The sequence below is a fragment of the Lepidochelys olivacea genome (genome assembly GCF_965140295.1).
Source record: "Lepidochelys olivacea isolate rLepOli2 genome assembly, chromosome: 2".
NCBI lineage: Eukaryota > Metazoa > Chordata > Testudines > Cheloniidae > Lepidochelys > Lepidochelys olivacea.
Window position 1 is genome coordinate 225,809,200 of NC_140412.1, and position 22,362 is coordinate 225,831,561.

A 22,362-nucleotide genomic window follows, 5' to 3' on the forward strand; every position below is an offset into this window, starting at 1 on the left:
ATTTTGCTGAGCCCTTTTATAAAGTGTTCCAAAATGCAGCAGAACACATACACATCACACGCAGAGCTATACAAAGATAACCGCACCTTCACATGCTATATATACATGCACAAAATACATATATACAGGCATACAAGCATGCTTGCTCCATGCCTCAAATATGCATCTGCAAAAACATATACATAATCTCTTTATTTATATTCTGAACACCCAACATATTTATCTCCTGTTGTAAAGATATTCATTACTAACTCAGACAAATGGAATGAAGCACAGACCTCTTGTAATAGTGCAGTAATACATACCCTCTGAAGTAGAGTGTTGTTGTTTTCTGGATCCTGGGGTTGTACAGCTTATAGTTTGACAGATTGTAAACTCTACATATCTCTTTTTGGACATATTTGATTATTATTCCTCATCTTTTCATTAAAAGGACAAGTATTGTAGGTTTACTGAGCTGGTCACTTCTTTGGTATGAACACTGTAGCTGAAAAGAAGATCAAGACTCCCTGCAATGTAGCAAGTTTGGTAGGATGAATAATTTATTTTGAAGTATAATATATCAAGGAGGTAATTTAAGTAAGCCTGCAACTAATGCAGATAATTAATTAAGTGATCCTAGAGCACCTGATTGACATTTCCTAATTCAGTTATGTACAAAAGTTCTACTGTTATCACAGATCAGTTGGTATACATAAAAATATTATAGTACACTTACATGTTATTGTATGTCTGAAGTGTATACAATTGTCCCAGCTTCCTTTAAATATTCAGAATAAAATTCTTTTATGCTTATTGTACACATAGGTATAAGTTTACCTCCTTTTGTATTTTATCTCTATGATCATTATTTGCTTTAAATGGATGGGTGGGTCAGGGCCAAGCAGTGTGGGTATTCATCAGTCATTGTCCCCATATGACCACTGAAGCTACTGCAGTCCTGAGGCTGAAACAGCAGCTGCAGACACCTGCCCATTTATACCCAGGTTAGTTATCTGGCTCAGCCTTGGGGTCAGGATTATCCCCCATGGATTACTAGTCCTTACTGCTCTGATAAAGAATTGGCACATTGGGCCTGTCTTTATGATCAAATTAAATAATAAAAAAAATAAAATCCTTCTCATTGTTGAATTTGTTTAAAAATACATTTGGTCCCCAATGTGAATGTGTTAATGACAACAGTGCATAGGGTTGCCATCCGGGATGATCCCACCCAAGCCCATAAAACTGGACAGCTGTCAGTGTGTACTGAGCACCCTTACAGATTTCCTGGGACAGCTACCTCAAAAAAGGACAATCCTGGGAAAACCTGGACAGGTGACAACCTTCTGTAACAGACATGTTAGAATCCTCACCCAGCCATTTAATGAGACTTTTGGGGGAAGAAAGGGTGATGGTGCTATAGGAAGGCCAGTGGCAATGTCTCTGCTCCATATTCCATATCCTCCTGGAGAGGCTTCAGACACCTGTCATCTTTGTGAAGGTTGTTAGTAGCCCACCCTTCTTTCCTACATAGGCTACAAAAACAGTGTGGACCCCCTCCCCCTCCAAATCTTAAATATAGCACAAAATACCGCAGCACAAATTGCATGGCTATGTTATTTTATACTGCCATCTCCTGGTCCAGCAGTTCACTTTTACTAAAATGAGTGAAAACAGAAATCTGGTAGGTGGCAGCACTAAAACGAAAACCAAATCCTTTTTAATATCAAGTTTTCTTCTTTACTAGCTTTGACTGTTTTCTCCTTGTTAGCTTTCAACTTTAACCTATGATGAGGAAGACTCCCGGACCGCAATGTGGTGGTAAATTACACGTTTTACAGTCTTATTACACTGGTTACTCAGGGAAGAGTCATTTTACTTTCAATCTTACTGGATGGAAAACACAAATCACATACTTCTCGGCTATAGCACTTTTCACGTCACTTCTAGTAGAATTCAAATTGCAAAGTGAAACAAGAAATTTAAGGAAGGAAGCTGCAGTGAAATAATTTAATTAAAAGGGGTTAGCTAGTATGTGCCGATTAAATGCTTGAAAATTACTCTTATGAAAGCGGCAAGGTTTTGGGGCTTGATTTAACAGGAAAAGGATTTGCTTTGCCCAATAGGAAGAGTTAGCAATACTAAAGGGAAGTCAAAGTGGTCTTCGGATCCGAGTAAAGTGGTGGGATTATCTGCGTGCAACGTAAGGACTGATTCTGCTGTGTAAAATGCAACCAAGAGGGTTTAGAGCAGTATATTTATTTTGTCTTATAATGTGGTTTCTAAAGATATTCAACTGTATTCATTAGTCTGAATTTTTGCTTGAAATTTGACTATTTTTTGTGTGTATTGGCAAAGGTCTCATGTCTTAGCAATGTGAAATAAGAATCCCCAAATTAGGTTTGCCAACCCTCTAGGATTGTTCTGGAGTCTCCAGGAATTAAAGATTATGTCATGTGATCAAATCTCCAGGAATTCCTCCAACCAAATTTGGCAACCCCCAGTGGATGCTTAGGTAAGGAAGATCTGGGGTGATTATTGCTTAGAATAATAGAAATAGAATAGAAATAGAAATGAGCTGTGCAATAGTATGTCCCTTGCTATTTTGGAGGAAGGTTCTTTTTCTCCTGTTATATGAGTCAGAGCAGACAATGGATATTTTTAGGGACAGAAAATATTTGTAAAAGGCATAATCTATAAAAAGAGCATTTGTTAGCAGCTGTTTGCTGGTTCAGGACCTTAGATTGGAAATTCTTCAGGATGGGGACTGCCTCTTTGTCACACACGCACATACACACAGCACAATGGATCCCTGGTGCTAACTGGCACATCTGAGTCTGACTGGACTATAACTTTTAAAGGCTAGTAAGTTATTACTAATAACATTTTACTAAATTATAAAGTGATATTGTGATTGAGCATCCCTTGTAAAATAAACCTTGTCTTAATTACTATTAAATTTTAGGTTTCAGAGGAGTAGCCGTGTTAGTCTGTATCAGCAAAAACAATGAGGAGTCCTTGTGGCACCTTAGAGACTAACAAATTTATTTGGGCATGAGCTTTCGTGGGCTATAACCCACTTCATCAGATGCATGGAATGAAAAATACAGTAGGCCGGTATAAATATACAGCACATGAAAAGATGGGAGTTGCCTTTCCAAGGGGTGGGGGGGTGTCAGTGCTAACGAGGCCAATTCAATCAGGGTGGATGTGGCTCATTCCCAACACTTGACAAGAAGGGGTGAGTATCAACAGAGGGAAAATTACTTTTTGCAGTGACCCAGGCACTCACAGTCTTTATTCAGGCCTAATTTGATGGTGTCAAGTTTGCAAATTAGTTCCAGTTCTGCTGTTTCTCATTGAAGTCTGTTTTTGAAGGTTTTTTTGTTGAAGAATGGTTACATTTAAGTCTGTTATTGAGTGTCCAGGGAGATTGAAGTGCTCTTCTACTGGTTTTTGAATGTTACAATTCTTGATGTCTGATTTGTGTCCATTTATTCTTTTGTGTAGAGACTGTCTGGTTGGCCAATGTTCATGGCAGAAGGGCATTGCTGGAACATTATGGCATATATCACATTAGTAGACGTGCAAGTGAATGAGCTGCTGATGGTGTGGCTGATGTGGTTAGGTCCTATGATGGTGTCCCTTGAATAAATGTGCAGACAGATTTGGCAACGGGGCTTGTTGCAGAGATTGGTTCCTGGATTAGTGTTTCTGTTGTGTGGTGTGTAGTTGCTGGTGAGTATTTGCTTCAGGTTGGGTAGCTATCTGTAAGCAAGGACTGGCCTGTCTCCCAGGGTCTGTGAGCGTGAGCAATCATCCTCCAAGATAGGCTGTAGATCCTTGATGATGCTCGGGAGAGATTTTAGTTGGGGGCTGTAGGTGATGGCTAGTGGCGTTCTGTTACTTTCTTCGTTGGGCCTGTCCTGTAGTAGGTGACTTCTGGGTACCCTTCTGGCTCTGTCAATCTGTTTCTTCACTTCCCCAGGTGAGTATTGTAGTTTTAAGAATGCTTGATAGAGATCCTGTAGGTGTTTGTCTCTGTCTGAGGGATTGGAGCAAATGTGGTTGTATGCGGGAAAGGCGAACTGCAGCCACTGGGAGTTGCAGGCGGCCATGCCTGCGGATGGTCAATGTAAACAAACTGTCTTGCAGCCTGCCAGCGGATTATCCTGACGGGCCGCCTGCGGGCTGCAGGTTGCCCACCACTGGTCTAGACCATCCAAGACAGGTGGCTATCCTGCCTCCTTTTGAAAACCTCCAGTGAAGAAGCTTCCACAATTTTAAATAATAGGGATCTGGTTGGTGTCATTTTTAGGGTGTTTATTCTGCTCTTCAGGCATATGTGTTACTCCTGGGTGGGGAGAACAGGAGTTACACACCCTACCAGTGAGAAAATATTCCACTTCTTAAGATAGTTTTCATCTTTCTTGACTGTTTTTTCTTGCTATTGGTTTTCATCTATATACTGATCTGTTGAAGAAGGCTCCAGGATGCCCTGGTGAGTCTGAGACTGTTTGATCGGTTATTCATGCAATTCCCTTTCATCAAGTGTTACTGCAGCATTTATCAGATTATTGCTAGTAGTGAACAGATTATGAAATGTAACAAGAAGAAAAGCAGTCTGCAATGAAATTATGTAATAAGACTAGTTAGCTGGTATGTCCCATTGAACTCTTGGGATTAGCTGACCTGAATCCCAATAGGGATAAAATGATTAAGGACTGCTTTTATTTTAACTAAAAGCATTGAGGTTTTGGAACTCAATTTAATGGGACAGATACTTGCTTTCATAACCCACACTAAGGGATTATGAATCTTTTAGTCTTCTGCTAATGGGTGGTAGAGGAAGATTAGGAGTCCACTACAGTTTCCAGCTATTGGAGTTTTTCTCAAGAAATAGAGTCTTACTCTCTTAGCCCTTTAGATACAGGGTTTGAACCCTGCTGAGGGCCCAGACAGGAATGTACTTTGTCCAACAGGAAGTTAGTTTGTCTAGAGGCTAGTGGAATCCTTAGTACAATATGTCATTGAGTCAAATATTATAATTGGACTTTGAAAAGGGGTAAGATAACTTCATAAGCAGTAAAAATGATTGCACTTAGTCCAAGATATGGATTGTCAAATCTTGTTACATTGCATCAGCTGATCAGAGCATGGATGAGGAAGGTATTCCCTCCCATAATTAGCCAGGTGCTTGTGGATGTGGATGAGGATAAATTGAGGTTGCCTTCCTCTTAAGTGTCAGATATTTTCTGTGGCCAGCATATTGGATTTTGATACACATGTGGTCTGATTTGTCATGGCAAATTCTTTTTCTCTGAAAATGATTTTTTGATAGTTCACTGCTTGGGAAACACTATGTGCTATATGTTCTGGGGGCTGGAGGATTGCCGCTTGGTTGAAAAGTACAGGCTAGAACAGGATATTTATTTTTCCTTATAGTACAATTGCTGAAACAATTAGAACTATATCTGTTAGTCTGAAACTTTTACTTGATTGCACCCCTTTATTGCTGGGCTGTGTGGAAACTATGGCTAATAAAGTTATTCCATAAGAGGGCATCCTTATCACTCTCCTTCCAAAATAACTTTTCTTTGTCAAACAAGAAATGTAATCAGTAGTTATGTTCCTGAATCTGATCTGAATTCAGTGCCTAGAATAAATTGCAATATAGAAGTGCCAGAGCCTCTAATGAATTTTTAATGGAAAAGTTCTGGACAGAACAGAAAGATTATCATCGGTATTTAGCTAAGGAACTCTGGGGTTTGGCTGTTGTACTATTGTCCAAATGACCAAGAAACCATTTTATAGCGTCCCGGATTCAAAGTGGCACCTATGTTCCACATGTTGGTAGAAATGTAGGGCCTGATGTCCGGCCCATTAAAGTCAATGGAAAAACTCCATTTGAGTTCAACAGACTCTGGGTCAGGTTCTTAAAGCTGTATTCTGTTATTACTGCAGACTTACTGGGTATTACTGTGGGTTTCTTATAAAATTGATTATTATAAGCCATATTGTAGCCTGTCCTATGTGTTGGCGTTGGGACAAGGGAGTAAGGAGGAGTAAAACAACCTTCAGAGTAACAGCCGTGTTAGTCTGTATTCGCAAAAAGAAAAGGAGTACTAGTGGCACCTTAAAGACTAACCAATTTATTTGAGCATAAACTTTCGTGAGCTACAGCTCACTTTATCTTTTTGCGAATACAGACTAACACGGCTGCTACTCTGAAGGTTGTTTTACTCCTCCTTACTATCTCTGGGTGGCATGATGGTGTCTGTCCTTCCCTTCTCCCATTGTTGATGCAGGACGTTGTCGGTAGGAGTGCTTGATCCTTTCCCTACTGTAGGGGCCTCTGATGATGTTCCCCATTGCACCACGGCTGCTGAAGAATTTTTCTTTTCAGCATTTGAAATGCTTGTTCCTTCCTATCTCAGGAGCCCTGACCCTTGCAATAACACCTGAGAGGGAGCCCACCAGGGTTCCGTCTTGGCAGCCAGAAGTGCCTGGGGAGCTCCTAACTCCCCCACCCTCCCTTATTGTAAATAAACCCATAGAAGCTACAAGTGCCGCTCACCCTTATTTATTACAAAATAAGGGTCTGGCACATGCCAACAGTTTAAGTTTTTTTTAATGTAAAAATGGTTTGATTTTTAAAACTGGAAATTTGCCAGGAATGAATCCCTAATGGGGTCGGAGTCCATTTTGCTATTTTGAAAAACGTTTTGTAGCACCTGAGATTTTTAACTTTTGAAACTACCTGGTGAGCGTGCGCAGTAATGAGTTTTCATATTGTTCTTATATCAACATTTAAAACTCCCAGTTCTGATGGATAGGACAAAGGTTTAATTCACTTCAGTGGGGTGTTTGTGTCACTTGTTGAGGATTTCCAACGTGAATTTGTGGCACTAAGAGCCTGACATAATTTTCTGAGTTGCTTGGCTTAGTTTGACTGTATTGGAAGACCTAACAGCTGGGGATTTTAAATGACCAGATTTCTGAAAAGGTTCCAAGAAATGACATATATTTTGCTGAGACTCATATTGTAAGTCCTAAATCTAAAACTCCATCTTCAAGCCATGAGGAGGACACAAAAAACTTGTTCATCTTTTTTAAGTTCCATTTTTGATCAGATGACATTAAAACTTGTTACTGTACTTAGACTGTGTACAGACAATTGATTGGTTACAATTGATTGATTGTTTTGATTGGTTACCCAAGTGTCAGGATCAAAGTCAGTCCTTGCAATGCATGATATCTTCTTGGCTGTAATATGCTGAACCAGATGAGGAGCTTTCTGGATCAGGATAGTGGTGTAGTGTGTTACATGGAAGAAACAGCTTAGAGGGTGGGGAAATAGAAGAAGCAAGGATGAAAGGAAAAAAATACAACCAACTAACCTAGAACTCAACATGAAATTGACCAGAATACACAACAAACTTCAGCTCTTGGGGGATTTGTGATTTCCAACTTCCCAACTCTTTGTGGAGAACTATTCCTTGAGAAACAGTTTCAAATATTGGCAACTATGAAAGGGGACAGAGTTGAATGTGGTGAGATGTCAGTGTTATGCAAACTTTTCCTGCTGAGTCCTCACTTTGGGTGAGATTCTCACTCCTGCACCAATCTTTCTATACTGAATAAAGGGACCAGAGTACAATAGTATAAAGGGGCCTAAAAACCCCAGGTCTAGCTGGGGAGAGTTCCTTTGGAACAGGAGCTGGGGGAGAGAGCTGTAGGCTGTCCTCCTAGGACCCTTCTCAAGCCCGTGTGTAGGGGTTGTGCTGGGGAAATGGCTGCGGCTGGGAGAGGAGTGTTTGGAGTGAGGCATGTGGGAAATTCTGGGCAGCACTACTGCCCAGGGAGTCTGCCATAATGCAGACAGACCTCCAGGGCTTCCTGAAATATGACGGGGGAGGGGGACCCTTCAGCCACCAGAGCAGTCCAGAATCGGGAGCGTGCAAAGGTGGTTTAAAGTTACCCTAGCTTCCCACCTGGGCTGTCTGTACCATGCCTCTTAAGAGATGGAAGCCTGAATCTTAATCCTTTAATGTAACTGAATATTTTATTCTGGTTTCATGGTAGTAATCCTGTACACTTCTGTTCACCTCCATCCAGAATTTTAAATGAATGAATTTTAAACAATTTATTGAATTTGCTAATTTATAGGGGTTTTTTAAGCCATATCTTTTAACTAAATAATTAGATATTCCTACTTGGGCAGATTTTGTTTTTATTTTTTTTAAGCTCTAACTATTTAAACAAATCCACCCACATTCTTCATTTAGTGTCCAGTAGCTGTGCATAATGACTGTTTGTTTTCTTCCCCTCAGATGATAAACAGTGGACATACAATACTACAAAGATAATTGCAGCAGCTGATCCCTATGGCAGCCAGGGGACTGATGTGCATGAAAAACTCACTTCTTCACAATATGAATTGTTTCTGGCTGATTAGATTTTCTGCAGAGATTGCACTCAGACCTGTGTCTTCTAGGCACTTCTGTCTGAAGATAGAGAGTGCTGATGCAGATTCATGCCAGGAGAATGGCATTCTAGTAAACAATCTGGCATGCATGGGAGTGGATGTCAAAATGGCAAGAAGGCGACAACCTGGAGTTCTGAAGAAGCTGATCACAAATGAAGAGGGCCTCAAAAAGTTTCTGCAAAGCAAAGGGGCTACTAATGAAATCATTGCTAGCATCATCTCACGTTATCCACGGGCCATAACGCGTTCCCATGAGTCTCTTGAAAAACGTTGGGAACTTTGGAGAAGTATTTTGATGACTGATTTGGAAATTGTAAATATTCTGGGACGTTCCCCTGAGTCCTTCTTTCGTTCCAGTAATAACATGAATATGGAGAAAAATATTACATTTTTCTGTTCTCTTGGGCTAACCTCTAAACACCTTAGCAATATGTTGACCAGAGCACCACGGACTTTTTCTAACAGAGTGGAGCTGAATAAGCAGATGACTGACCTCCTGCATGAAATCTGTTTATCTTTAGGTGGTGAAAACCCAAATGGTTTTGTGAAGCACATAATTTCTAAAAATGTTTTCATCCTCCTGCGGAGCAGCAAGCAAGTGAGTGCAAACATTGAGTTCCTGCAGTCATCTTTCCATCTGAGGAATGAGGAATTACTAGCTCTGCTACATGGCACTGGAGCTGACATTTTGGACTTATCTAATGAATATATAAAAAAAAACTTTACAAATGCTAAAGAGAAGTTGTTATCTCTTGGGTGCACTGAAAGAGAGGTGGATAGATTTTTCATTAAATATCCACGAGTGCTCTTTCTTTCAGCCAAGACCCTCAGTGATAAAATAGATTGCCTCTTGCAAGCAAAGATTCACATTAAACAAATAGCTGAAACTTCTCGCGTTCTGGATTTAAGTATCAGTACTGTAAAAAGCAGAGTCAAGGAACTGGAAAAAACTAGTTATGACTTCAAAACCTATGGAATTGGCATCCTTACTTTAAGTAAAAAGAGATTTGAAGCTAAATTGGAAAAATTACATAGTGCATGGTGATTAACCAAGAGGACAGCATCCATTCTGTGAGAACACAGGGTCAGATTTTGAAATTAAAAAACTTGAAAAAGGGTCCTGTTTTGTTATTTTGAAACTTATTTCAAAATCATTTGTGGTTACTTAGTACTGCTTATTTAGGATAAGTAAATTCTCAGCTATCACTAGCGGGGTGGTATGGGGTGACCAGGAGACCCGTTTAGTGTCTTACTGTGAAGGTAGTGGATCACAGATATTGAAAAGGGTGGGACTGTTTAGAGAGGACTCCAGTTGGAGGAGATATTAGAGATATGCAGAATAATGAATAGTACAGAGAAGATAAGTCAGGTATACTATTTGCCCTTTCTTCCATACAAAAGCAAGGGATCATTCATACCCTTGATTCTGGAACTGGCTTAGCACAGGCAAACCATTGCATCCATTTGGAGCCCCATTGAAGCCCTTGCGGGAGCCAGTTGTTGGACTGGGGTATTCTATTATTTCTTTACATTGTTTCATCTTATCACAGATAAGTAAGATCTAGGAGCCTGTGTCCTTGAGAAATGCATTGAAAGGTCTGTTGATAAGGGTTGGCATAGATGTAGTCTTTATGATAGAAGCATGTCCCCGTAAGCCTATAAAATCTAATAATATGAAGAGTTGGCTTAAATCTAACAGGCACACTTAGAAGGGCAGTTGGTAAAGGGATGTGACATCAAAGTATTGTCCACAGCTGGTGACAGATGATTCATTAAATGCTACAGAAGTCTCTCAGATGAGGACAAATGTACTTGGTATTTGCAAATCATAGATACTTTAAGGAGGTAGCTCCTAAATGCAGAAAACTAACATGACATTATTCCTTGAAGCATAATACAAACTGCTTTTGATTTTAAGAACAGGTAATTCTGTTTATTTCAAGTGTATAATGACACATTTTCCCCACCTAATTACATGATCTAAGGATTTCTGTATATTTACATATGTATGTTTTTATGTTTCTTACCCTTTGATCACGCATCTAGTCTTCTTGCTTTAATTAGGTATAAGTGTCTATTTTTTCACTCCCTCCTTTGCAGGAGGAGAGTGAAGTCAAAGAACTTGGATCCTAAGTCTGAAGTCTAAGCAAAACTTTGGTAGGTACCTGCTTGTGTTTGCAGGTTTTGGGACTTAAATTTGATCTTGAATTCTCAGGATCCTGGGAAATGTACATTTTATCTGAGTATACATTTAAATGTTTACAAGAGAAGCATTACTTACTGAGTAGATTTGCAGCAGAGAGACGCTCAGACTTGCGTCTTCTAGGCATTTCTGTCTGAAGATAGCGTGCTGATGCAGAGTAATGTCAGGAGAATGGCATGCATGGGAGTGGATGTCAGAATGGCAAGAAGGTGACAACCCAGAGTTCTGAACAGCCAGGACAGGTTAGGCATTTTAGAACTCGCTACTCAAAGATTTAAATTTACGTGTAAGAGAGAAATAAAAATTATGAAATGCATAGACCAGTCAAAAAACTAAAATAACACACTTTTAAAGAATAAAATTACAAAGAATATATATGCATTGCAGGAAGTACCAAGAAGTAACAACAACACAAGTATGTGCTGGGAGGGGAGTGGGAAATACTGTGTGCGTGTGACACAGAGACAGTGTGTGTGCTGGCTGCTGGGGAAGTTTCTGAGAGATGCTGTACACTGTCTCTTTAAGGCATTCACTGAAAGCTGTCCCGATCTGTGGAGATGGGGTACCTGGGGATGCGGAGAGACTCTCTCTCTGTGTGTGTGTGTGTGTGTGTGTGTGTGTGTGTGTGAGAGAGAGAGAGAGAGAGAGATTGTGTGAGCTGGCTGCTGGGGAAGTCTCTGAGAGACCATGTGCTGTTTCTTTAAGGTACTCACTCGCTCACTCACCCAGAAAGCTCATTCAGACCACAGCAGCTCTCTCCTGCTCAAGTCCTGAGCCCTCTCCCCTGTTCTGTGGAGATGGGGTACAGGGGCTGGGGAAGGGGACACCCTGACAGCACCCCCTCTACCTCCGCTCTGCACAGTCAGCAGGAGGGTCCCGGGAGCAGCTGCGGGGGGGGGTGGGGGGGGAAACACACCTGAACACACTCTGCCAGATGTGTGTGGCTCTGCTAATCAAGTGCGTGGCATTTGAATCACTTGGAGGGAACACAGCCAGTGACTGTCTCCCATACAATAGCTTGAACAGGAGAAGCCTGTGGATGCTTGGGGCACCTCATGGATGGTGAACAGGAGAGGTAGGAGCAGGTGGTCCCAGTGTTGGGAGATCAGTGACTACAAACTTCGTCAGCATGTTCTTTAATGTCTCGTTGAACCATTCCACCAATCTGTTGGTTTGAGGGTGGTATACAGACATTTTCAAAGACTTGACCCATAGCAGGCTAAAAAGCTCTTTTGCTAATTGTGAGGTGAAGTTGGTTTCCTGATCCCTTAACATCTCCTTGGGGATCCCCACACAGGAAAAAACCTTCAGGAGCTCACTGGTGATGACAGCTGTAGTTGGTCAGAGAAGGATGCTTCGGGGTATAGGGTGGCATAATCTAGGATCACCAGGATGTATTTGTTCCTAGCTGCAGACTTTTCTCACGGGCCCACCAGGTCCATGGCTATTCTTTTCAAAGGGCACCCTATGATGAGTAGTGGTACCAGAGGGGCCTTTGGAATCTTTTTCTGACCTGTCCACTGGCACTTGGGGATGAGTGCAACTTTAAGTGGATGCTCAGCCAGTGGAACCATATAGTCACTCTGTTGCATGTCTCGTGTCTTTTCTCTCACCAAGTGGCCTCTGCATGGTATTGGATGGGCCAGTTGGAATACCCACCTTTGGAACTTCCTGGGAACTACCAGCTGGATTCCCACTTCTCCCTGTCTTGGAATCTTTCATGGCCTGGTATGTCTTTCCTCAAGCAGTTCAAAATGGGGCCACCATTTCAAGAGCTGAGAGTTTAGTACTGTGTTGTCCACATGGGCAATCTGGTCATAAACCTGACCCAAGGTTGGGTCATTGTATTTCTACGAAGTCCGGTCTCACCTGCCAGTACGTCCACATTGAAGGGCGATGGTAGACCTTACTGCTCTGGTTTGGCACTGATGAGTGGTCATTGTACCCTCCCTCACTGGGACTGGGTATCCCAGTTCTCTGGGACCCGTTTAGCTGGATTTGAGGGTTGGTAGTATGTGGTCCCTGGGGCTTTCTGGTCTGGTCTTTGGTGTTTCTGCTTTGGACCCAAGGGAGGCTAGTTCTTTGCCAGCCCAACGGCTTCTGCAAGCATTTTGAGACAGTGCCTCACCACGCATTCACCCCCACCTCATCCATGGGGAGGATCTGCGTGAAGTACTCCATGACAACCTTCTCCATCACCTGAACCCCGGTGCAGCCCTCTGTCTAGAGCCACTTCCAGCAGTGTTCTTTCAGATTCTAGGTGACAGCTTTGGGCTGAGTCCCAAGCAGGAATTCAAAGAAACAGAACTCCTGCTGGTGGGTTATGGGAGATACATTCAGGATATCCAGGACAGCTGCCTTGATGTGGGTGTAATCCTAAATAGCCACCGCAACGAGGCCCTAGTATGTGGCCTGGGCCTCGGCTCTCAAGTAGAGGGCTAGTGGTGACTTTCTTGACCATGACGAGGAATGCCTCTGGGTTGTTCATGGGCCCCATCTTTGTCAGTTTAACCGGCTTGAATGGCATTGGGACGGGACTTCCCTTTCTATTGGTGAGACTTGCTGCTGACCTAGATGGCTGTAGGAGCACCGTCATCTGCTGGATGAGCCACTGCTGCTGCTGCACCATCATTTCTTTAATCAGCTGCTGCTGTTGGATGCTGGATGGTGAGCTGCTGGAGCAGTTGGTTCTGTTGGTGCTGTTGTTTGGCTGCCTGCTATTGTTGTTTTTTTAAGACCCATGTCAGCAACTTCTCAAAATCCATTTTTGCCTCTCCCCACTCCTCCCTGTGTCTCTCTCTCTCTCTGGCCTACTTTCAGGACTTCAGACTCTGCTGCCCGTATTCTCCGCCACATAGGATAGGGGCTTGGAGGGCTGGGCAGCCTAGTGGTTAGCATGCGTAACTTTCAGCCTCTTGCTCCTATGTCTGGGTGGAAGATCTTAGATGTTCCTGATCTTAAGCAGGGAATCTTTGACTTTCCACCTGCTTCTGGGCCTCAGCTCTCAGACCTGGGCCCTTTCTTGCTACTGGGTCCCAGCCCAGAGCCCTGGTGAAAAGCAGAACTGGCATGGTCCTCTCTGCAGCAAGTCCAAGTTTGCTTTGCTAGGCTACTTCCTGCCAGTAGGTCCCTTCAGTATGGGGCATGGCCCCTATAGTCCAACCAGTCAGTAGCTCAGCAAAGAAAGAATCCAAAGAAGCAGGGCCTTGCTGGACCTACAAGTTCTCAGAGGAGGCGGAGGTGGCTAAAGAAGGCATTTAGTCTTACCCGCTCCATGGTCCCCTCACAGGCTCAATCTTCTGTCTGGCTTCCTGGAGAAGGATTCTTCTGACTTGCAGTCTGTCCACAACCATGTGCCTGGACTTCTTAGCTCCCCTTTAACCCACTCCTCCAGTTGGAGCACGCTCTGCAAGCCTGGAGTTGGGGTGGCTGCCTGAGCCCAGTATTGCCTTTTAATCCTTCAGGTCCAGTGTGGAGTTTGTGTACCCCATCATAGGAACAGTAAAACTTTTGGGCCTAATCCTTTTGAGCTCAATGGCAGGATTTCAGTGTAAAAAATATAGGATTGGATTGCTGCTGTGTTTGACAGAGTGCTTTAGTCTTGTTTTGGTTTTGACATATTTTTGGCTCAAAACGGTTATGGTTGGAAGGTAAGCCCTGGTTTAGACTGGGGAGTGTAACAGGGCCTTGCAGGGCCCCCCTTGGTCCTGCCTCTGCTCTGCTCCAAAAATCATGCAGAGGCCTTCTGGCTCAGCAGTCACAGGTGCAGTTTATTTACAGGGAACAATTCCCACCACCGTCTCACCACATACAGCGTGGGGGTTTCAGCCTTAGGGACTGCTCAGTCTCTGCGGCCAAGAAAGAAGGGCTACCACTCTCTGGCATCCCTACCCTGAGGCTTTTCTGCAGCCCCAGGCTAATTAGGCTGGCGGCTGTTTCCCCTTTGCCAATGGGGCACAGGTTTCTCTAAGCAGCTCCAGTCTAACTCCATTAATGGGAGCTGGCATGGCAGAGGGCTGGCTCAGGAGTCCGAGCCCGACACCCTGTCACAGGAAGTCAGAACTCTTTGGCATAAGGGAATTTTTTGTCCTTAGCTCCTTCTTTAAAGGGGCAGGTGATAAGCCATATGCAGCAAAATGCATCATCAGTCCTCTGAAATAAACAGAATTATTTGTCTTTAAAATCAAAGGTAATCTCTTTTTGCTGTACAGTCTGATATTGCCTTGGGAGAGCACCCCCAAAAAGTCACCAGAAATTTTAACTTTATTTCTGCTGATGTTATTTTCAGTGATGGATTTAGAAAATGGAGTTCTTAAAGATCAACAGGGCAGGGTGTAAATATCTGGCAATTTCAGTAGCTTTTATGCCATGCATTTGTTTTTCTTTACTGTTAACATGTTGTATCATTTATCAAGATAAATTAGTATAGGCCATGCTTTTAAAATGGTGTAAAATAATAATTTTAATGGCTCTAATAACAACTTGAGATTGATGCTGGAAAACAGATACTCCAAAATGTCAAACTGAATATTTATTTTTTGGCTCAGATATAAGTTAAAGTAAATGCTGCTTTTGTATGAAATGTCTTTGACTGTCAATGGAAGAATTGTAACACATTTACTGAAAACAAAAATTGGAATGAAACATGGTAGAGTAGAACAGCAGTTATTTCCTTTTTGCCAATCAGAGTGAATTAAAATAATAAATCATTAGGACAATAAAGGAAGATAGTTTGAAACGGGGCTTAGTTACAAGTAGGTATACTTCAATGAAAGAGATTTACAAAAATGATAGGTTCACATATAGCTCACTGATGACCTAGAATTTCCATTAAATACTGTGTTTTCTTTCCATTTTAGTGATAAAGGAGGTAAAACATAAAACCTTGGTTCTTTTTTTATTATTAATGTGTATGTTAAAATAGAAACTTTATGAAGGCAAAGCAAAGAGGTAATAGTTGTTAAATGGAAAAATAACTGGCAATCAGTAACTACAATGGCCAAAAGCCACTTTTGTTTAAAGTTGTCAGAGAATCATAGGATGGAAGCCTTTGGGGAATAATTCATGTTATAATATATTGCTACTAATTACTGGTTTTGTGAAGTGCCCACCTTCATTTGTGAGATACAGAAGATTGTGGGTCACATTTATCCATGGTGAGACCATCAGTGTTATTGCACCAGTGATGAGCTTGACCTTCTGAACCCTGTAAAAATTCTGAAAACAGTAGTATGTGAAATGATTGATGAAAAGCTTTGTTGTATTGCGACTGTATTAACTTGTTCAACACTTTTTGCTGAATAAGGGAAAGTTACTATACTTGCAGGATTCCAACTCTTGGGCCTCAACTTCCTTGTACAAGACAGATAGGACTTATCCAAACTCTGAGGTTTTTTTGACCCACTGAAACACTTGAGAGCCGAATGAAAGCTCTTCTTCTATGCTCCATTCTAGCTGTCACTGCTTCCTCTCAGTTTAGACTCAGTTCCAGTTTAGAACCTTCTGAGGAAGTTCCTGAATGTGGAGGAAGCAAGAACTTTCCTTTAAATAAATAAATAAATAAAACAAAAGTCACAAGATGCCAGCCATCCTGAGGGCTGAAATAATAGAAAAGCTTGACTTCAACATAGTGTCTTAGAACAGAATCACAAACTCTAAAAGAAGATGAGCGCATAGGAATCCTGCGTGCTGATATTGTGAAAGAAGCAGAATTACAGTGAAGGATGTATGTAAGCCTGTCTATATGATATGACCATAACTTTGTCTTAGAATCAGGGAGCTGGAATCCTTCCACATCAAATACTGTTCCTGTGGAACCCCACCTTCTAGAAACCTGTCAGTTGGTAGAGATCTTTCACACTGCAGAAAGGCGAGCCAGCGTATCTTCTACATGAACATTTGTAACTAGAATCTCAACTTGATCAGATTGACTCCGTCAACCACTTGCAAGATAGAAACCATATGTGAGCAGTTTATAGATTTACTCAGTTTGTTCTGGACCACTTCTAGTATAGATTTTGGAAGATTTTTTTTGTGCACGTTCATAGCTCTTGTGCAGCTCAAACTCAGCCTCCAAGTGAATAAAACAGCACAAGGCCACTACTGCCATAGAACTGTATTACAGAACTGTTTGAATGAATTTGTTTACTGAAGTGGTATGGAAAATGTGTTGCTCTGAAAATCATATTGTTGAGTCTGCGGCAAGATGATGCCAGTGCCTCCTAAATAGTGAGAGTATGCTCCTGTTTATCCAAATGGCCTGGAAGATGTCCAAAACTTTTGGATAATGAGGTGTCTGGATAAGGGGAAGTGCTATTTTGAGCTGCAGTTTCACAGGCATAGTGGCCCCTTCACGTAGCTCTGTTAATCGTATGCTAATAACATCTCAACTATCCTCTTAAGACCTGATAGGGCTAATCAACATCTTTATATGGATTAGAATTTAGAGGCTAATTAAGAAATTATTAGTGGGTGACTCATGAATATAGGGGTACATGGGGAAGGAGGAACACACTGTGATTTCAAATAACTATTATTTTGGGTTAAGAGAATTTCGATAAACAGAACTGTACTGTATAGCCTAGAGCACATGAATAGGTTCAAGTATGAAGAAGCACACATTCTTGGGTTCCTGGGAAAAAAGTAACATATTAAAGGATAGGAACCCCTCCCTAAAGCTGTCTAGTGTGTCTAGAGCAAGTATGGAAACAACCTCCTTCAGAGAGTGTCTATACTTTTTTGGGGGTGGGGTGGAGGAGGGTGAAGGATGGGGGGCTGGTATTAGCCTCCTGCATTCTTTGTTGTATCAAACTCTACAGTCAATGTTGTGTGGCGATCTAGCGGCTGGGCCACCAAGGAACCACAATCAACAAAAATGGGGCTCCTGGCCTTTCCTCTGTTGTAGAACCCAAACATTTTCACAATGCTAGATGGTGTGAACTTGGGTTCAGTTAGACAAGTATGACCCCAAAATTTCACCAGGGTCTAAGCGCATTGAGAGGGCGCAGCTGAAAACTGGTTTAATTACTTGTTGCTGGTTTAGTTGGTCTTACCAAGGGTTCTAGGCTACATTATGCTTTTGACATTAAAGTGGACTGAGCTCAGGAACCATGCTCATTTGCATGTTATCCTAGTTCTTGAAGTTCAAGTTCATGGGGCTCTCAATGAATCAGGAGCTTGGGTTGTAAGGAGAGATGATCTTGCTTAAACTGATGACAGGGACAGTATCCTGAGATGAATTGCATTGCAGAGATCTGACAAATCAAGGGTTTATACCACATTATGGTTTTAACACCATGGGAACTGGCAGGTATTGCCGCACGCATTGGGAAAACCATTGCTCCAAAAGTCCCTTCTCTAAATCCTCCTGTCAACAAGCATGACACTCCCCCCCCCCCCATGCATTGTGCTGCAGAGATACTGGCTGCCATCAGATGACTGTGTGTTTAGTGGAGATCCTGAAGATCATATAAACCAGGGGTGGCCAACCTGTGGCTCCGGAGCCACATGCGGCTCCTCAGAAGTTAATATGCGGCTCCTTGTACAGGCACCGACTCCAAGGCTGGAGCTACAGGCTCCAACTTTCCAGTGTGCCAGGGGGTGCTCACTGCTCAGCTCCTGGCTCTGTCCCCACTTCACCCCTTCCTGCCCACTCCCCTTAGCCTGCAGTGCCCTTGCTCCTCCCCCCCCCCGACCCTCCTGCATGCCACAAAACAGCTGATCAGGACGTGGGGGCAGGGGGAGCAGATGGGAGGCTGCTGACGTATTATTGTGGCTCTTTGGCAATGTACATTGGTAAATTCTGGCTCCTTCTCAGGTTGGCCACCCTGATATAAACCCTTGGTTGTCTCTGCACCTAGGAATATGGTGCTGTCAATGTGCTGAGCTTGCATGCTATTCCAGGAAATTTTGTATGACAGCTTGCAGCCTTTGCGCTGACATAGGCAAAGTTTGATGTTGGATCATAAGCAAGGTCCTGACTTTGAGCAGAGCAGTTCAGTGCCTAGGCCAACTCAAGCATTCATCAGAGCATCCCTTTTGTGGGACTTGAGGAAGCACTACCCAAAGGACTCCCACTCCCCTCTGCTAGCCTGATGCCTTCCTGGGACATAGGACTCAACCAGCTAGAAGGTTCTATGAGTACTGTGTAGTGAGATGCGGGTAGAGAAAGCCTTCAGCACAGATGATTCCCTGAAAAAGTGCATGCATACATGTACACAGCATGCATAGGTGCCCCAAATCCATTAAAAACAGCAATGCAAGCCTAGCCTGAGTATTAGACAAAGCAACCATTCTCCACCCTTGCAGAGAGACTAACGTGGTGAGGACAAAGCCACTTTTTTAAGAAGTTGCAGACAGAATACTTGTAAGAACAACCATTCTGAACTTCCACAGGCAGACAAACTAGGGAGCAGCTGCGTTAACTCAGAAAACAACTAAAGTTTTGAAGGAAGCCACAACTGAAACCTAATACCCACAGCTCAGCACCACTTGTGAACTCATTAATTGGAACTTCTGAAGAGGGAGAGACCAATAAAGGCTATGACAGAACTTCCTGAGGTGAGACAACAGCCTAGAAAGTGCTGTAGCAGCAACAGAAAATGCCCGTGCCCAGCACCAATGGAGAACCCCTCTATTGATCACTGTCATAAAGAAAATGATTACGAAGGTTCTAGATGGAAGTGAGGTATTGGCAGCTGGAATGGAACATGAGGAAAGGGCTCATGTTCCACTGCCAATGCCTCAGAAGGCTAAAAATCTGAGAGGCAGGGGAATTCCAAATGTCTCATGCTGCAAAACTGAGACCCAATAATGGAAATCCTGTGTGTATGGTATCTTTTAAAAGAATGTTAATTATTAATGCTCCTTTTTGACATGATGGAAAGAGACCAGTTGAGAGCCTAACAGTGGTCCTGTTGTGTGCTATTTCACAGCAAAGCCAAAAAAAATGGTAAAACTATATTTGGGCATTTTAAAAAGGACAAAAAATTGCTTGAGGCTTTACTGCCCTGAAACATTTATTTTGGTGTATGCCCTATGTGCCTTGAAAATTATTTGTTTTAAAAATATTGTTTCACTTGGAAGAAACACAGGACAGGAGGAGAATTGCCACCAGCTGGAGTTAGCTCACAGCTATATAAAGATTCCCTCACTATTATTTTACCTTCTTGAAGTTCACTGCTGACAGATGTAATAAAGTTGTGAAGTCTGGGCAGCTTCCCAGGGAAAGAAGGAATCTTTAGCTAATAGGACTGGCTTTGAGGTCAGCATGGATAGGGTAGTGCTGAAGGTGGGAGGAGTGACAGTGCTGATATTTTATTGCACCCAAAAGCGCTTCACAAAAGTCATGACCCACATTCCAAAGAGCTTACAAACCACATTGTAGACATGACATGAATTAAGGGGATAAACAAGAGGGATGAGGAGGTATATGGGTAAGAATTTGATAATACATTTACTTATTTTAAGGGATTTGTACATCTTGTTCCCACAGGGTTCTTTTTCATGTCTATAAAAAGTTAGGTAAAGATGAAAAATAATGAATATTATTGTCTCATTTAGTGTAGGCACTGTGGAAGAAATGAGTTCTCAGGAGTGATTTGAATGAGAAAGTAGCACCTTGGTGGAACAGAGTAGTGAGGGCATCCCCATGTAGAATGGAGAAAGACACTTAAACACTTGTGAGAGAAATGGACAAATGGAGTGTTGAGGCCAGCATCAATGGTGGAACACGGGGGATACAGTGCATCAGGTGTGGGCAAAGCGGGAGGAAGTGAGAGGATTGTGCGAGATGCGAGGAGAGATTGGCAGACTGAGGAAGAAAATGGGAGTATTGAGGTAGGAGCCTCTACATCCTAATCAGACAACTATAGCAGGCTGATGAAAGTGTGCTTGCTATACATATGCAATACCCAAAGTGGAGATAGGTGCTTGGTTGTATTACAGGAAAGATCACAACACTGGCTTATGTGTTTCCAATATTAATACTGTACTGAACCACAAACTACTTTGAGCAGAGAATTGATGCCCACCAAAAAGCAGTGGTACAATTCTAGCCCAGGTTCAAGTGGGTACAGCTCCATTGACCTTCGTGGCACAATATGTAAGTGTGCTAAATTTGGCTCAGTATGCGTAAGTAAGAACAATTGTAAATTTTTAAATAGCAACTGTGTGTGTGCAATTTTTAAAAAATATTCTACTAAAGTATTTACTCTTCTTAACCTTCTTGCATATAAATCTTTCCTGGGACTCTTAAGAACAACAGAGCATGCCTTATTGACTCCCTGGTTTCTGCTCTCCTTTGTAGATCCCTAGTTTATGGTCTTAATCTGTTTCACACATTTCCTGATTCTCTGCACTACCTCACTTGTGTAGACCACCAGACTACACCCAAGATCACTTTTGAGAAAGTTCCTTGAGATGTGGTTTCTGCAGTTTGGCTCTGCTTTTCCTCAGGGGCAGCAAGTTCTTTCCCTGCCATCCGGGTTTCTGAATAGATTCCCTAGACTCAGCTTTCCTCCTGGCTCCTAGGTTGTTTTCTTGAAAATAAGATGAAATGACAGTTCCTGTATCAGTCTTAAATTTAGATCCCTTTTTCATATACATAGAAATGATTAGAAAACCCCACAACTTTATTTCCTTGTGGTTTCCCATAGCATTCAGAATACCATCCCTTTATTCTTTTGCAAAGGGAAGAGTGTGTATCTGTATTCTACTTCTAATACTATTAATCATGATGCCGTAGATTGTGATTTGAAAGTTTAGATGGTTAAAGTTTCTTGACTAAAATCCTTCTGTGACCAAGTATCTAAAATCTTGGGTTAGTACTTTAAAAGATACCTAGGATAACAACTTGATCACACACTCATTGTTACATGTTGTTGACCATCTCAGGTAAGTATCGTAAGTATCTCAGAGGACCAAGCATCAGGAAGGGTAATTCAGAATTATTATACTTGTTTTAAAAGGCACTAGGGCAGATTATTTAGGAATTCTTCTGACATAGGCCACCTCAGTTTAAGGGGGAATCCATGTATCCTTGGAGAACATTCCCACTGACATAAAGCAACCATTTTTGCTCTCTGTATCAGCCACAGGAGGTGGAAAGAACAAATTTGGTTTAGATGCATTCTTCCCTACCCCATCCATAGAGAAGTACGCTAAGCACAGTTTGGCCAAATCCTGGCTTCTGGGTCACGGTATGTGAAAGTGCAATGAAAGCTTAGCCTCCCATCAAACGTAGGAGCACAGGACTTGCTGTAACAGATCAGGCCAGTGGTCCACCTAGTTCAGTATTCTTCTTTGACAGAAGCCAACACCACATGTAAGAAACCTTATAATAGGCAATTATGGATTAATTTGCCCATAGGGGAAACTTCTTTCTAGCGTTCAATCAGTTAGTGATTGGTTTATGCCATAAAGCACGAGGCTTTAAATCTCTTCTAAAATGTTTTTGCCATGTCTAGTCCTACTGGGAATTTTCTGTCACCATTTTGTAACAAACAGAAGGAGGAAACAGCCTGTTACCACCAAAGAGATTCCAACACAACAGTTTGAGAATTTTTTCCAGGAGAGGAATATTTTGTTTCAGTTGAGCAGTTTAATCGGTACTGTAATATAAAAAACAACAACCCACCACTAAAACCCAAATCATTTTCAATCTATTGCTTGGACACCTTCACTGAGTGCC

General features: G+C 42.2%; 1 protein-coding gene across 5 annotated transcripts; it reads left to right on the top strand.

Moving 5' to 3' along the window:
* The first annotated feature begins 1,754 nt into the window (after window positions 1–1,754).
* Window positions 1,755–10,354, top strand: MTERF1 (mitochondrial transcription termination factor 1). 5 transcript variants are annotated; one of them, XM_084618572.1, is made up of 3 exons: window positions 1,811–2,185; window positions 2,702–2,843; window positions 8,316–10,354. In XM_084618572.1, the coding sequence occupies exon 3, from the start codon at window positions 8,370–8,372 to the stop codon at window positions 9,513–9,515; it is 1,146 nt and encodes a 381-aa protein (XP_084474698.1). In that variant the 5' UTR covers window positions 1,811–2,185; window positions 2,702–2,843; window positions 8,316–8,369; the 3' UTR covers window positions 9,516–10,354. The 5 variants fall into 5 exon arrangements, with proteins under 5 accessions (XP_084474696.1, XP_084474698.1, XP_084474697.1 ...); XM_084618570.1 differs by lacking the exons at window positions 1,811–2,185; window positions 2,702–2,843 and adding an exon at window positions 1,755–1,803; XM_084618571.1 differs by having other exon boundaries at window positions 1,811–2,847.
* The last annotated feature ends 12,008 nt before the right edge of the window (window positions 10,355–22,362 follow it).

What these genes read in the sequence shown, in the direction of transcription:
- MTERF1 (XM_084618570.1), top strand. Translation starts at nt 8,370, where the DNA reads ATGGCAGCCAGGGGACTGATGTGCATGAAAAACTCACTTCTTCACAAT.